Here is a 15,390-nt window from a genome sequence, read left to right as displayed (position 1 = left end):
AAAACTCGTTATGCTTGTCCCCAGGCCTTTGTGCCTGTGGTTTGTTCTTTCTGCAACACTTCTCCCTTCCTTCTCCTTTCCCTTCAGGCCTCTGAGTAGACCACTTGAGTTCTTAGGTCTGCACCCCTGCCCACCAAGACTGGGTATGTTGCTGCTCCTGTGTACTTTTTAGCCTCTTAACCAATAGGGTAAGAAACTAGGCCCTCAATAGCATCTGGGACCTAGTATTGTGATTGGCTGATGACTTGTCTCTGTCCCTCAACTGGCTGAAAGCTCCTAGTGGGCGTGCATTCTGTGAGGCTGGCACAGTGCCTGACACATAGTAGGTGCTCAATAAATCATGAACTAATTCCTGTGCTGGTTAGAGCATGGGCTTTGGGATCAGGCTGCCTGGGTAGAAATCCTGACTCAGCCAGTGTTATGTCGCCTCTCTGAGCCTCAGTTTCATCTGTGAAATGAGAATAAGAGTCTCTACCTCATAGGATTGTTGCGAAGATTAATTGGATTATTGGATGAAGAGAACCTAGAACTGTGCCTGGCACATAATCAGCATTCAGTAAATGTTAGCTGCAGGTGTTATCAATAGCATCATTACATACTCATCATCTTTTAATGCAAGTCACCTGCCTGAAAAGAGCGTACCTGTTCCTCTACATTCTGACCTTGGGCAAGTTCTTTAATCTCTGGAACTCATGTTAACTGGCAGATGTTAACTGGCAGTCATCTGCGAAATGATGACAGAAATCCCCAGGTGATTGTAGTTGTGAGGATGGCACAGATCAGCATTTGTAAAGTGCTTAGCATAAAGCAGGGACTCGGTAAATGGAAGGAAGGGACTGTGTCTGCCACAGTGCCTTGTACTTACTTTGTAGGTGCTCAGTGACTCTGTGGCTTCTTGTCGCTTTTTAATGTTGTTTTCCATCAGGGTGAGTATTATCCTTGTCGTTGTGTCTTTTTGTTTGTGTTGTTTTTTGTGTGTGTGCTTGCTTCCTTGGTTTGAGACTTGGGAACAAAACTGTACTGAAGTCTTTCAGGATTTGCTTTTCATTCCTCTGCAACCTGAGCTCTCAGAGAGACCTTGAGTTCCTGGAGGCAGTGTCTCTCTGCTAAGATTGGAAGATTCTGTTTCGAAAGAAAGTAGAACTGGAGTAACTTCTTAGATTTAATTGGCTTGATAAGCACAGGAGATGGTAATCCTCTGCCCTGGCTTTGAATCACACATCAGATGAGGCAAAAAGGTCTGGTGACTGGCTTCCTAGGGGGGAAATTCGGAACACATATATTTTTGATTAGCAAGAAATGATGTTAACTGGGTTTTTCATATATGCCTTTGTTCTATTGAGGTAAGTTCCTTTTATACTTATTTTGTTGAGAATTTTAGTCATGAATGGATGTTAACTTTGTAAAATACTTTTTCTGTGTCTATTGAGGTGATTATGTGGGGGGTTTTCTTTCATTTTGTTAATGTGGTGTATCACCTTGATTGATTTGCATATGTTGAACCATCCTTGCGTGCAGGGATAAATCCCACTTGATCTTGGTGTATGATCCTTTTAATGCGCTGCTAAATTCAGTTTGCTAGTATTTTGAGAATTTTTGCATCTATGTTCATCAAGGATATTGGCCTGTAGTTTTCTTTTCTTATGGTATCTTTGTGTGGTTTTGGTATCAGGATGATGCTAGCCTCATAAAATGAGTTTGGAAGTGTTCCCCCTTCTGTTTTTTGGAAGAGTTTAAGAATTGGTATCAATTCTTCTTTCATTGTTTGGAAGAATGCACCTGCGAAGCCATCTGGTCCTAGTCTTTTCTTTGTTGGGAGGTTTTTGATTACTGATTCAATCTCCTTTTTTTTTTTTTTTTTTTTTTTTTTTTTTTGGTGAGGAAGATCAGCCTTGAGCTAACATGCAATGCCAGTCCTCCTCTTTTTTTGCTGAGGAAGATTGGCCCTGGGCTAACATCCATGCCCATCTTCCTCTACTTTATGTGGGACGCCACCACAGAATGGCTTGACAAGCAGCGCGTCGGTGCGCACCCAGGATCCGAACCTGTGAACCCCAGTCTGCCAAAGCGGAACGCGCACACTTAACCGCTGCGCCACCGGGCTGGCCCCCAGTCTCATTTTTTTTTTTTTTGTGAGGAAGATCAGCCCTGAGCCAACATCTGCCAATCCTCCTCTTTTTTTTGCTGAGGAAGACTGGCCCTGGGCTAACATCCATGCCCATCTTCCTCTACTTTATAGGGGACACCGCCACAGCATGGCTTGCCAAGCAGTGCGTCAGTGCGTGCCCGGGATCCGAACCGGTGAACCCCAGGCCACCGCAGCAGAGCACGCGCACTTAACCACTTGCGCCACTGGGCCGGCCCCCCCAGTCTCCTTATTTTTTTATTGGTCTGTTTAGGCTTTCTCTTTCTTGACTTGGTTTCGGTAGGTTGTATGTTTCTAAGAATTTATCCATTTTTTTCAAGGTTATCCAATTTGTTGACATGTAATTATTCAGAAGAGTCCCTTATGATCCCTTTTATTTTTGAGGCATCTGTTGTAATGTCTCCTCTTTCATTTCTGATTTTGTTTATTTCAGTCTTCTTTTTTCTGTAGTGTTGCTAAGGTTTTGTCAATTTTGTTTGTCTTTTCAAAACACCAACTCCCTTTTTTTGTGTGTGTGTGAAGAAGATCAGCCCTGAGCTAACATCCATGCTAATCCTCCTCGTTTTGCTGAGGAAGACTGGCTCTGAGCTAACATCTATTGCCAATCCTCCTCCTTTTTTTTCCCCCCAAAGCCCCAGTAGGTAGTTGTATGTCATAGTTGCACATCCTTCTAGTTGCTGTATGTGGGACGCAGCCTCAGCTTGGCCAGAGAAGTGGTGCGTCGGTGCGCGCCCGGGATCCGAATCCGGGCTGCCAGTAGCGGAGCGCACACACTTGACCACTAAGCCACGGGGCTGGCCCATCAAAACACCAACTCTTAATTCTGTTGATTTTTTTCTATTTTCAAAATTCTCTTATATATTTCTACTCTAATCTTTATTATTTCCTTCCTTCTGCTTAGTTTGTTCTTTTTCTAGTTCCTTGAGGTGTAAAATTAGGTTGTTTGTTTCAGTTCTTTCTCTTTTGTTGATTAGGCATATATTACTATAAACTTTCCTCTTAGTGCTGCTTTTGTTGCATTGCATAAGTTTTGGTATGTTGTGTTTTCATTTTCTTTTGTCTGAGGTGCTTTTTAAATTCTCATTTATTTCCTCTTGGACCCAATGGTTGTTCAAGAGTGTGGTGTTTAGTTTTCACATTTTTGTGGACTTTTCCATTTTTTGCTGTTACTGATTTCTACTTTCATTCCACTGTGGTCAGAAAAGATACATGAAATGATTTCAATCTTAAATTTAAGACTTGTTTTGTGACCTAGCATGTGATTTGTCCTGGAGAATGTTCCATGTGCACTTGAGAAGAATGTGTATTCTTCTGCAGTTGGGTGGGAGGTTCTGTATATGTCTGCTAGGTCTTGTTTGGTCTGTAGAGCTGTTCAAGTCAGCTGTTTACTGATTTTCTGCCTGGATGTTCTATCCATTATTGTAAGTGGGATATTGAAGTCCCCTACTATTATTGTATTGCTGTCAATTTCTCCCTTCAGATCTGTCGATATTTACTTTATATGTATTTAGGTGTTCTGATGTTGGGTGTGTATATATCTATAATTTTTATATCTTCCTGTTGAATTGACCCTTTTGTCATTATGTAATGACTTTTGTCTCTAGACAGTTTTTGACTGAATGTCTATTTTGTCTAAGTATAGCCATGCCTGCTTTCTTTTTGTTACCATTCACATGCAATATCTTTTTTTATCCCTTCACTTTCAGCCCATGTGTGTCTTTAGATCTAAAGTGAGTCTCTTGTAGATAGTGTATCACTGGATCTTGTTTTTTTTTTAATCCATTCAGCCACTCTATGTCTTTTGATTGGGAATTTAATCCATTTACTCCCCAGGCTATTCTAATATGCATCAGTGTTGAAAACCACTCTCCTAGACATACAGATATGATATGGGCATAATAGATAGTCTCAGGGATTCTCAGACTAGGTCCTTGGACTGGTGGAAAGATGAGAGATGTCAAGAACTCCTTAAATTTGAGAATTTTTTTAAAAAAATCAGATTCTCAAGGGGATACAGCAGAGATTGAGAACCATGATATTCAACCTGTATGTGAGTGGATGGTTTCATAATTGTATAGATCAGAGGTCGATTGGTGCTTATTAATTTGTTTGATAAGGATTTATTGAGTACCCCCATCAACAAAGCTAGACAAGCGATTAGTGCAGCTGGAGAGATGACAGGTACTAAAATGACCATAATTCATCCTGAAAAGAGCTGTAGTAGGACCTTAAACAAGCATGGATTTCAATATTTGTGCACTAGCTCAAGCAGCGCTCTTCCACCGTGTGTAGATGTGAAACTTCATCTGGGTATTGGGTAGTTTCCATTCTTTTGCCTCTAGTGTCATCATAGAAATATTTACAGAATGCCTTGAAAAGGAAGGAAGGAAGAGAAGAATTCCCCCTGTGGGGATCCAGGGGTTCTTGAAGGAAGAAACATTTCAACTGGACCTTTAAGGGTAAGTAGGACTTGACTAAAGCGAGGTCAGGTGTCAGAAACAGCTTAAGCAAAGGCTTGAAGGCAGCCTCACCTGAGCCAGTCTGCTCACCAAGGGCAGAGACAATCTCGGGGTCTTCCCAAAGGCTCAGAAAGAGAAGGTGGGAGGTGCTGCTGGAAAGGCATCTTGGGGCCAGCAGGCGGAGGTCCTTCCATATCAAGCTAGGATTAGTCTAACACAGGTGTTCGGAACAGTGATGTTTTCTTTTGCCTGATTTATTTTATTATTTTTCTTAAGTGGTATAAATACTATATAATCCCCTAAGAAAAACTAGAAAATACACATATACAAAAAAGAGAACAAATCAATCACTCAGATAACCCATTTTGCCTCCTAAACATTTTCTCAAAGATAACTTTTGAAGAAAAAGTAATTCTGCTATGCGGTGTTCTATCCCCTGCTTTTTCTGCTTAAATCTAAAGCTTGAACATTCCCACTCAGGAAATATATCATCATTTTTAATGACTACGTAAATAGATAAGTAGATGCACCATAATTTAACTCATTCCACTAATATTGGACATTTTACTATTATAAGTAGTGAACTGTTTCACTGTTTTCAATAATGCTGTGGTGAACATCCTTTTATGTACATTTTGGCATGTTTGTCATATTTTTCTTAACATATCTAGAAGTAGAACTGCAGAGTGAAAGAGTATGCACTTTTGGGGGGCTTTTGATACAGAGTGCCAAATTGCCCCCAGAAGTATTCACTTTATAATCCCTCCAGCTGTACGAGAATATCAAAACAGTGACATTTTAATATCTAAAACTTACAGTGTCATCTTGGTGCAGTTATTAATTCTAAGCTGAACTTCTGAATTGCTTTCAGTTGCCAACTTATTCAAAGATTCTAGCGTTTAGGGAAATATCCTTTGCCATTTTTCATCTGTTGATCCTTCCTCTAAGATAAATTGATTTGTGGTTTGTTAATAGTATCTTTGTGTGAGGATTGTTTTCTGCATCGTTTCTCAAAAATTCAGAGTTGAGTTGTTTTTCTTAAACAACTTTTGGAGGGCAGTTTATTGCCAGTAATACAGAGTTTGTCTTCCTTGCATTTTAGGTAACTGTAATTCAGGTACAAAGAAGAATTAGAGGAAAAAAGAGGACAGGGTTTATTTCTCTCACACGAAGCGCTCACATCCTAAGGACTGACAGTGAAGCCTAGCAAAGGGTTCCAAAGACGGAGGGCCAGAACCTTCTGATGATTGGTCAGGTGGAGGAAGTCCTCTGATCGAGGGAAATCAGACCGCTGTAACCAGCCTGCGGTCCGTAGGCTTTTCTGTCCCAGAAAGAAGGAATAAAAATCTATTTGTTGTTGTATTCAAGGCAAACCCACACCACAAAACCCTTCCCTTCGTGCGTGCATAGAATGTCTCTAGAGGGATATTCAGGGAACTGGTGATAGCGCTTATCTATGGTGAGCTGAAGTGGGAGCGAGATTTATTGTTCATGGTATACCCATTTGTACTGTTTGAATTATTTACTGTGTTTGTTTTACTTTTTCAAAACTTTTTAAAGCTAGTTATTTTTTAAAAGCTTTCCTCACCCATGGTTATGTAAGATGTTAACATTAGTGAAAGCTCGGTGAAGAGTACGTGGGAGCGCTCATAGTATCTTTGCAACTCTTGTGTAAATCTAAATTTTTTAAAAAATAAAAAGTTTAAAAAAAAAGGACAGGGGGGAAAATACTGTCTTCCTATACAGAATCCTACCCCTTGAGGCAATTTTCTACCTTTTAGTCTTGTCATTTCTTTTAAAGATCCTGTTCTCACCTCTAATTCTGCTGACCTCTGGATTACCAAATACAATACAACTGTCTTAGCCATTTTTTACTATTTTTATTGGGGTCAAACTAATATTTCATACTTCATAATGAACATCAGCTGGAAGTTACTTATAAATGTTCACAAGAAATCAAGGGGAAGACAATCTGTGAATGTATTGCTTTTAAGGCTTTGACCAAGCTATGTGTCTACAAAAAGTGCACTAAGCTCAGAACCTTAAAATTTTAAAGCCTTTTTTTAAATCAATTTGTGCTCCTGGTAAAAATGCAGATGGGTCTATGTTTTTGGCAAGCCCCCTGAGTGACTCTGATTCCCCATAAAACTGAGTTTCAGAAAGAATCATCTGAGTGTGTGTGTGGAGGGGGGTAACTTGAAGGATGAAGATGCTGCAGAGGCAAGGCAATCAGGAGGCTGTGGCCAATGTCTGGTGGGAGGAAATAAGGGCCTGAAATACCCCAGCCGTGAAGAGAGAGAAGGCAGATGCAGAAGCGCAGTGGAGTTGGCGATTCAGGTGTGTAGAGGACAGAAGTTCCTTGTTCAGACCAGGCAGAGAGAGAGAATCAGGAGTCTCTTCTCATTCCTTGGGGGGGTGAAGCGTGTTGTTAATGAAGGGAAAGCGGTGCTTTGATGGGGTACGTTTCTTGAGGGCGGTAATTGATCTCTCTTGCCTTTGATTCCCAGGTGACTGTCCTGCATGCAGGTTATTTACTGAGTGCCTCCTCTGTGCCCGGCGCTGGGGACGCAGTCCCTGCTCCCACAGAGATAACATTCAAGTGGAGGGGGATAGATAATACACAAATTAACAAATACGTCTTGTACATGTCAAGTAGATAAGTCCATGAAGAGAAGTGGAGTAGAGTAAGGGGATGGAGAATGGGTAATGGGAGTCCTGAGGAGGCGATTTTAGATAGGAGAGTCAATGAAGGCTTCTCTGAGGAAGTGACATTGGAGAGAGACCCGAATGAAATAAGAAATGAGCTGAGCCATGCAGGTATCTGTGGGAAGGGCAGAGGGAAGAGTAAAGGTGATGGCGTTGAGGGGTGGAGAGGGCCTTGCTGAGACAACAAGAAGGCGAGTGTAGCTGGAGCTGAGTGAGGAGGAGAGTGGGAGGTGATGAGGTCAGTACAGTTTTGGAGAAGGCTTGTGGGAAAATATATTGGTAACACAGGAGCTTCCTGATGAAGCGAGCCTGTTGCTGATAGAGAAATGGGAATTAATGGAACATGTGGAGCTTTGTTTCCTGCTAGCTATACAGGCGTGTGATGCACTGTGAAATGGTGAAAAGAACATTGATCCAGAAGTGAGGAGATGTGGCTCCTGTATTACAGTCTTCCCTTTTGTCCTGATGTCAGTTACTTCACTCCTTTTGTCACTCGTTTCTGGAAGTGCAGAATCAGTGCCTTGTAGCACTCTTGGGGACATTTGGAAGGCAGCACTTACAAGGGCCTCGGGCTTCTCAGAGTAGGGGTGAAACTGGGCCAGTTAAAGCAGACATGGAGGTGCTATGACTTGATCTGCCCCTGAGGGGTGCTCACTACTTTCCCCCGTTCCAACTGCAGCCTCTCTTTTTCCAAGCAGGATTGGTTGCCATGGTCCCTGCTGCTTCTCTCCCTCACGTGTGATTCAAGCGCCTTCTATGTCCCAGGGGTCGCGCCAATCAACTTCCACCAGAACGACCCTGTGGAAATCAAGGTAAGTGTACTGGTGGACTGTTGGAACCTCTGTACTGGGCAGCCTGGATGGAGGACCATGGTGAGTGGGCACGTCCCTCCTGTGGTTGCAGAGAACAAAGACCGTGCCAGTTACCCTGGGAGAACGAGGGTTCGCTGCATATGCTGCGTGGGCTGCAAGTAGAGTGCCCTCAGGAGCCCACAGTTCCGGGAACTCGGCCTCTTCGTCTGTCTCCGTCCGCTTCTGGCTCTCTGCAGCTCTGCCTGTGTGAATGTGTTCTCTCTCTGTGTCCCTCTCTCTTTCTCTTGCTCTCTGGCTCTGGTTTTGGTTCTGGCTCTGTGTCTGTGTTTTTCTCTCACTTTCACTCTCGCACTTGTCTCTGTCTCGTGTGTGTGTCTCTGTCTCGTGTGTGTGTCTCCGTCTCGTGTGTGTGTCTCCATCCCTTTCTGTCTCCTCCTCTATGACGTTTCTGCCTCCCTCTTTCATCTGCTCCATCCTCCTCTCTGTGACCAGCTTTCTCTGCATAACTCGTATTGTCTGTGCATACACAGCCTATGATGGCCTCTGTTTTTTCAATTTTAGTTTCTGCCATCAGCTGGATTCTCCACTTCAGTATTTCCAAACTGTGTACTGCATATCTGAGTGGTGGTATATGAGAAGATTTTAAGTGTTTGACAAATATATTTTAATAGCTATTCTCTTTTAATGTGTATTAGAAAATATAGCTAATTTCATGATTTCATGGCTATCATTATTGATTTTCCATTTTTAATAGGGATATAATGTTTGTTTCTTAAATAAATGTGTTTAGCTAAAAATGAGTCACATCTAAATAAATAGCAGAATAAGTGGTAAGTAGATAAGGCAAGTGAACGATTAGGGTTTGGGAAGCATTGCCCTAAATCAGAGTCCAGAGAGAAGCCATCCAGCTGGGCCACTTCTCCTTTTCAGGCTAGATGCCCACCTGTGGGTCGGTCAACTGTAGCAGGGGTGAGGGAAGAGTCACTTAAAATATGGTTGATGAGGGGCAGTGGGCAGGCTGGCACCTTGATTAATGTCTCTACGATGATGGACTCTTGGTGGCATTCTGAGCCCTACGCAGGGCTGCAGGTTGGTGGTAGATCTTTTTGGATCTGGTTTTCCAGGAAACAAACTCTCAGGTGGAGATTTGGTGCAGGAGATTTATTGGGGAGGGTCTCAGGGTCCGCACTTGGGAGGGAGAGAGGGAAGCAGGACTGGGCAGAGGGAGACGTTGAACTGTGGTACAACAGAGGCCCCTGGGAAGCTCTGGAACTGGAGTGGCCAGCCCTTCAGAGTTGTTCCACATTGAGGCAAGGGCACTGGCTCTCTACATCCCTCCACGAACCAGTCACTGGATATGGACTGCCTCCAGGGAAGGGGCGTAACCTGTACAAGGGCCCCCAGGTAAAGGGACTCCCCTCTACCATCACCCAAATATAACCGCTCTGAATACTTGGGTATATTTTTCTTAGTCTTTTTTTCTGTGCAGTGTTTATGGTGTCGGGTACTTGGCATTCTCACACCTCCCTAAATCCCTGACTTCTTGATTACCACATTGGTTCTCCATAGGCAAAATAATGTATAGTTGAAATATTTAAGTAGTCCTTCAGATCCTTAGTGATTCTGTAAAAGGGGCTAGCAAAACTTATAAAGTTAGGAAAATAAGTTCTAAAATAAACGTACATTTCTTGCCTCATTACCGCGTTGAGGTGAGCCACGTCTTTACTGGTCTGTGCAAAAGCAAAGCAGAGAGATTGCATGAAAATAAAGTTTTTATTCTGTCCTGAGCATCACAGTGTTCAAAAGGAGAAGCAGAATACAAGAAAGCCACAAAAGGCTGACCACGAGATGTGCTGTCATGTACATGCCCCTTTGTTTGCCACTGCATTTTAGGTACAGTCATGCATCACTTAACGACAGGGATACGTTCTGAGAAATGCATCATTAGGCAATTTTGTCATTGTGCGAACATCATAGAGTGTACTTACACAAACCAAGATGGTACAGCCTACTACACACCTAGGCTATATGGTACTAATCTTATGGGACCACCGTCGTATATGCGGTCCGTTGTCAACCGAAATGTCATTATGTGGCACATAACTGTATTAGCAAGATTACCAATTGCTACATGTCATATTTGTTTGGGACATCAGATACAAGCAACCTCTGATTATCCAGGGGTAGTTAACCAGTTTAGAGGTTAAAAATATAAGTAATACACTTGTGGAAACCTGAAAACTGCCACAAATCAAGTTCTAAAAGGGCTGGACTCTTGTTTGCCTTGATCACTGCTGTGTCACCACCTCCTAGTAGACAGCCTGGTAGGGTGAATAAATACGTCTGATAAATGACTATAGAAGGTGTCTGTGTTTAGAACTAGGTAGTAATGAGGAAATGCAACATTACGTGTGTTGCGTTATTGTGAGCATATCTCTTCCTTAGAAGTCAGACTTGTAACTTTCAGGAACAGTAATTAAAGCAACATTTATTGAGGGTTACTTACATGCCTGGCATTATGCATGGCTTAGCTCAGGATGCCCCCAGGAACGCTCTTGAGGCAGATACTGTATGTTCTACAGATTTACTGTACATTTTACAGGTGAGGAAACTGAGGCCCAGGGACGTGAATCAACTTGCCCAAGGTCACATGGTGAGGAAGATAGAGGGTTAGTTCAGAGCCCCATCTCCTACCACTGCGGTACCCTTCCTCCTGATGCCTCTGCCTAAAGCCCCCTCCAAAGCAAGGCTCGTGGCATAGGGAGGACAGGGTGGCTCTGACTTCCAGTCCTGCCAGGCTGGGGATGGGAGAGCGGACACCTTGGGTGGGAAAAGAGAGGGTGGGAGGGAACATAGTAATGTGGATTCTTTTTGATTGTCCAGAAAGAGAGAATGCTAAGAAACACAAAATAGCAGGCTGTTATAACAGACCATAACTTTTTGGCCATTTTGCCTCAAGCAACTCATGAAATGCTTAATAGTGGTCCTCAGTCCTTCAGTTAGATAACTAAAAAGCTCTGAAATCCAGAGTTTTTCTAAACTCGTAGGCGAGACCTGGCCTGAACTGTCTATTGACTTTATTTATCCCACTTAGTATGAATATTTTTGCATTTCCTTGCACAAATAGTCATTGAATATGGGGTACTGCTCCAGACCCAGCTGGGAGGTGTTATAAAACCTATGATTTATTATACCACATTGCCCTTTTAAAATCCAAAAAATTCCTAATTCCAAAGCAAGAATTTTAAATAAGGATTGTGGACCTGGATTCTAAAAATTATTTAGACTTTTAGATGGTATATGAGGAATGGTCAGTGGTTCCTAAATAGCAGAGATAATTTTAGTTGCGTTTAGATTAAAATTTATTTTTTGCAACATTTTGTTTGGTTCTATTTTATCCATGGTTGGGGGGGGTTGTCTGACTGTCACCAATTCCAGGGCTATATTCTGTGTGCTTGCCTCATTTCCTAAACATTCTCCCTTATAGTCTTCTTAAACTTCATTTTTTTTTTTTTTTTGTGAGGAAGACCGGCCCTGAGCTAACATCTATTGCCAATCCTCCTCCTTTTTTTTCCCTTTTTCTCCCCAAAGCCCCAGTAGATAGTTGTATGCCACAGTTGCACATCCTTCTAGTTGCTGTATGTGGGACGCCACCTCAGCATGGCCGGACAAGCGGTGCGTCGGTGCGCGCCTGGGATCTGAACCCGGGCCGCCAGTAGCGGAGCGCGTGCACTTAACCGCTAAGCCACAGGACCGGCCCCATAAACTTCATTTTTAATGGTTGAGTAATATTTAATTGAATGAATATATTATGGTTTCTTGACCAGTTTCCCATTGTGGGGGCTTTTAGTTGTTTTTCCATTTTTCCTCTCTTCTGTCATTTGGCAAACACTTAATGAGCACCAACTGTGTGCCTAACTCTGTAGCCACTGGGGTTAGAGAGGTAAGAGACACACGCATGGTTCTTGCCCTTATGGAGCTTAACTCTTAAATTCTAGTGGGGGACGCTGATTAAAAAGAACAATAGGTAAACAAAATAATTACCTTTTATCAGATATGCTACAAAGGAAAGTACGAGTGTTGAAATAGAGAACAATGGAGGAATTCCTTTAGATAGGATGATTAGAGAAGGAATTCTACGTGAAAGGATGTAAGCCGAGACCTAAATGTGGGAAGGAGCCAGATAGGCACAGAGTTGGGCAGAGAAAACAGCACATTCAGAGCCTGAGGCAGGAGAGAGCTCACTGGAACTGGAGCTGGAACCAGAGGCAGACCACTGTGGTTGTGAATAAGGAGTGAACCTCTTCGTTCCTCAAGTTTTTTCCTCGTTTGGAGTTATTTCCTTGGGAAAGATGCCTAGAAGTGAAATTATAGGATAGCAGCATGTTGAAGACTCTCAGTATACATTGAATTTGCTTGTGATTTTAAACAAAATCTGTGATGTGATCTAAAACTAATGAAATACGAAGTAATTCAGAAGTGTAGGCAGTATAGTATGTAGTATACTACAGTTGTGTCTGCTGCAATTAGTTTGTTTATTAGGTAATATTACCAGGTATACCAAAGATGTACGGATACCAGGGAGGATTAGTGAAACAGTCATCTTGGTTTCTGGATTGAGGAGTAACAGCCTCTCTTCTCCCACTAGGCTGTGAAGCTCACCAGCTCTCGAACCCAGCTACCTTATGAGTACTACTCACTGCCCTTCTGCCAGCCCAGCAAAATAACCTACAAGGCAGAGAATCTGGGTAAGTTCTTCTCTCACGCTGCTGTCGGCCTCTCCCAAAGGGAAACCCAGATCTTTTCGTAATGATGATAGCAGTTAACCCTTACATGGCACTGTGCTGGACACAACTCTACATAGTTACATACATACATACAGCTTATTTACTCCTCCTAATAGCCCTAGGGAGATAGTTGCTGTTTTTATTCCCATTTTACAGCTATGTGACTTGCCTTTGGTTATACTGTTAATTAATGGCTAAGCTGGGCTTGGAATCCATGTAGTCAGGCTTCAGAGGCGGAGCCCTTGGCTACTGCTTAGTCCGACTCTCCTTTGATTTCTGGATATCCCCTTTTCTCTCTCCTGTGGCTTCTGTAACGTGCTCTGTTTTTAGTTAAGAGTGAGTGATTCCCTCTGGCCCTAAAGGAGGCAGAGACATCACCATGGTTCTTGCTAAGCTGTGCAAGACTCACCTCAAAGAATGTGTGAAGCACCCAGCGCAGTGTCTGGCGTATGTGTTCTGTAAATAGCAGCCATTTTATTCCAATTGAGATAATTCTCCATTTGGTAGAATTTCAGACTTAAAGTAAAAGATATTTGGAGGCCTCTATTTAGGACACGATTATTAGTACTTAGTGCCCATCTCAGTGTTAAGTCCTGGAGATAAAAACATAGAAAGGTGTGAGACTTGTCTCTTCTCTTACAGCTTAAGAGGGAGAAAAGAGAGAACTGGTCCTTGAGCAGGCCCCTGAAAGCAGGGCTACCCCTGGCTCAGATGTTTCCAGAACCCCTAGTCGACAAGTATGTCTACTGCCAGGTATTGAGTGTCCCAGACCAGCTGGAGGCAGGCCTTGGAGCCAGCTTAACCAAAAGCGGGCAGCACCACCTGTCCCTAAGTCTTGCCTTGTGCTGCTGAACAGAGATTGGTCTCAGGGCCGGGGCTGACTTCCGCTGACTGTCTGGGCTGCTCCTCCTGCCTGCCACTTACCCTTCTTATCTCTCTCCACTCCACACTGTGCTCCGTCCGCCTTGCCTCTGCCTGGGAAGCCTGACCTGCTTGGTCCTCCAGGCCTCCTGATACCAAGCTCCTCTCAGTGGCAACTCCCGTCCCCTCTGGGCTGGTGTGGATTCGTTGGCAGCCCAAGGCTCAGCAGTTGGGCACTCCTCAGTGTGATACTGCGTGACCTTAACCTCTCTCAGCCTCTGCCGCATCTTTCATGAAGCTAGAGAATGCTCCTGCCTCATAAAAATGGAAACTTATGTGTACAAAAGTTATCCTGCCGTATTGTTTCTCATTCTGCCTTTGTGTAGTGCCTCCGGTCATGGCCTAGGGGCTCTTTGAGCAGAGGGATCATGTCTTACGTTCCTCTCTCTCTCTGCCACTTCTGACCCAGTGCCTGACACATAGTAGGCATTCAGTAAATGTTAGTGTCCTACTGAGTGGAACAGAAACATCCTTGACTGAATGCCTGTTGGACTGCAAGCCTTGAACTCTGCTTTATCGTCATTATCACGGTTAAAACGTAGAGGGTTCTTCCTGTGAGTTGGGCACTGTTCTAAGCACGTCTGTGCTCTAACTTAGTTGATTCTCACAACAACCCTATGAGGTAGCTACTCTTACTGTCCCTTTATCATAGGTAAGGGAAGTGAGGCACCAGGAGGAAAAGTCACTCGCCACAGGCCGCTCACCTATTAAGTGGCAGCACCCAGGAACTCTGGCTTCAGAGTCCAGACCCTTAGGCACCACACTCTGCACACTCCCTTAGCTGATTCTTATAGTAACTCTGCAAAGACAAATATGATTGCCCCCAATTCATAGGAGAGAGAACAGCAGCTTCAAGGGTTTGAAAGACTTGCTTGGAGTCACATGGCCAATAGCTGGAGAAATTAAGATATTAACCCAGATTTTTTTTAACTCTGAAGACAGAATTCTTTGTGTTGTCCAGGCTGCCTTCTCCAGAAAGGTTCATTTGGGCTGTCTGGGGGCTGTGCTCCTGATTATCATGTGGACAGAGATTCATATTGTGGTGTATGTGTGGAGCGTCTGTGGCAGATGGACTGGAGCACAACAGCAGACTCCCTTAGAGGGTCCACAGTCAGAGTTTCTTGCTCCTTTAGCCTGAACAACGAGGCCTGGCTATCTGCTCCCAGCTTTAAGAAGTTAAAAGGAATACTTCCGTATTAGAAATGAGCCGTTCCAGACCAGTATGTCCTCTTTCTTGGTTTAAATTTAATTTCTAAATATCAAGAAGTGATACCTGCCTTACTTGGTCTGCAGCCCTGTTCCTCTCTGTGTGTTCTTCCTTTCCTCAAGTGAGCTCCTCGTTGACCTGAAAAGAAGTGGGTAGTAGGATATGGTGTAGAGGGAAGAGCCCAGGGTTTAGCACTGCCACAGTCCTCGCGTATGATCATGGGCAAGTCACTGTCTTTCTCTGGTTCTCGGAGTTGTCATCTGTGAGATGGCAGAGGATGACCCGAATCATTTCAGCAGTGGACCATGCAGGTGTCCTATTGTTGTGTTTGCTCTCCACCGGCCGGTCCATC

At 43.5% G+C, this 15,390-nt stretch overlaps 1 protein-coding gene across 2 annotated transcripts in view; it reads left to right on the top strand.

The window, feature by feature from the left end:
• Positions 1-15,390, top strand: part of TM9SF4 (transmembrane 9 superfamily member 4) — a 53,435-nt gene that overhangs the window by 15,340 nt on the left and 22,705 nt on the right. Inside the window, exons 2-3 of one of the 2 annotated variants that reach the window (XM_004442485.3) lie at positions 8,010-8,123; positions 12,772-12,871. In XM_004442485.3, the coding sequence (XP_004442542.1) occupies positions 8,010-8,123; positions 12,772-12,871 (214 nt within the window). Of the gene's footprint in view, positions 1-8,009; positions 8,124-12,771; positions 12,872-15,390 lie in introns of those variants that run through there. The other variant, XM_087445430.1, reaches the window with a different exon arrangement.

This window comes from Ceratotherium simum, chromosome 21 (assembly GCF_057802395.1).
Source record: "Ceratotherium simum simum isolate JZ-2026a chromosome 21, ASM5780239v1, whole genome shotgun sequence".
In the NCBI taxonomy this organism is placed as follows: Eukaryota; Metazoa; Chordata; class Mammalia; order Perissodactyla; family Rhinocerotidae; genus Ceratotherium; species Ceratotherium simum.
Note: the sequence above shows the minus strand (reverse complement) of the source record. Positions and strands in the feature narration are given on the sequence as shown.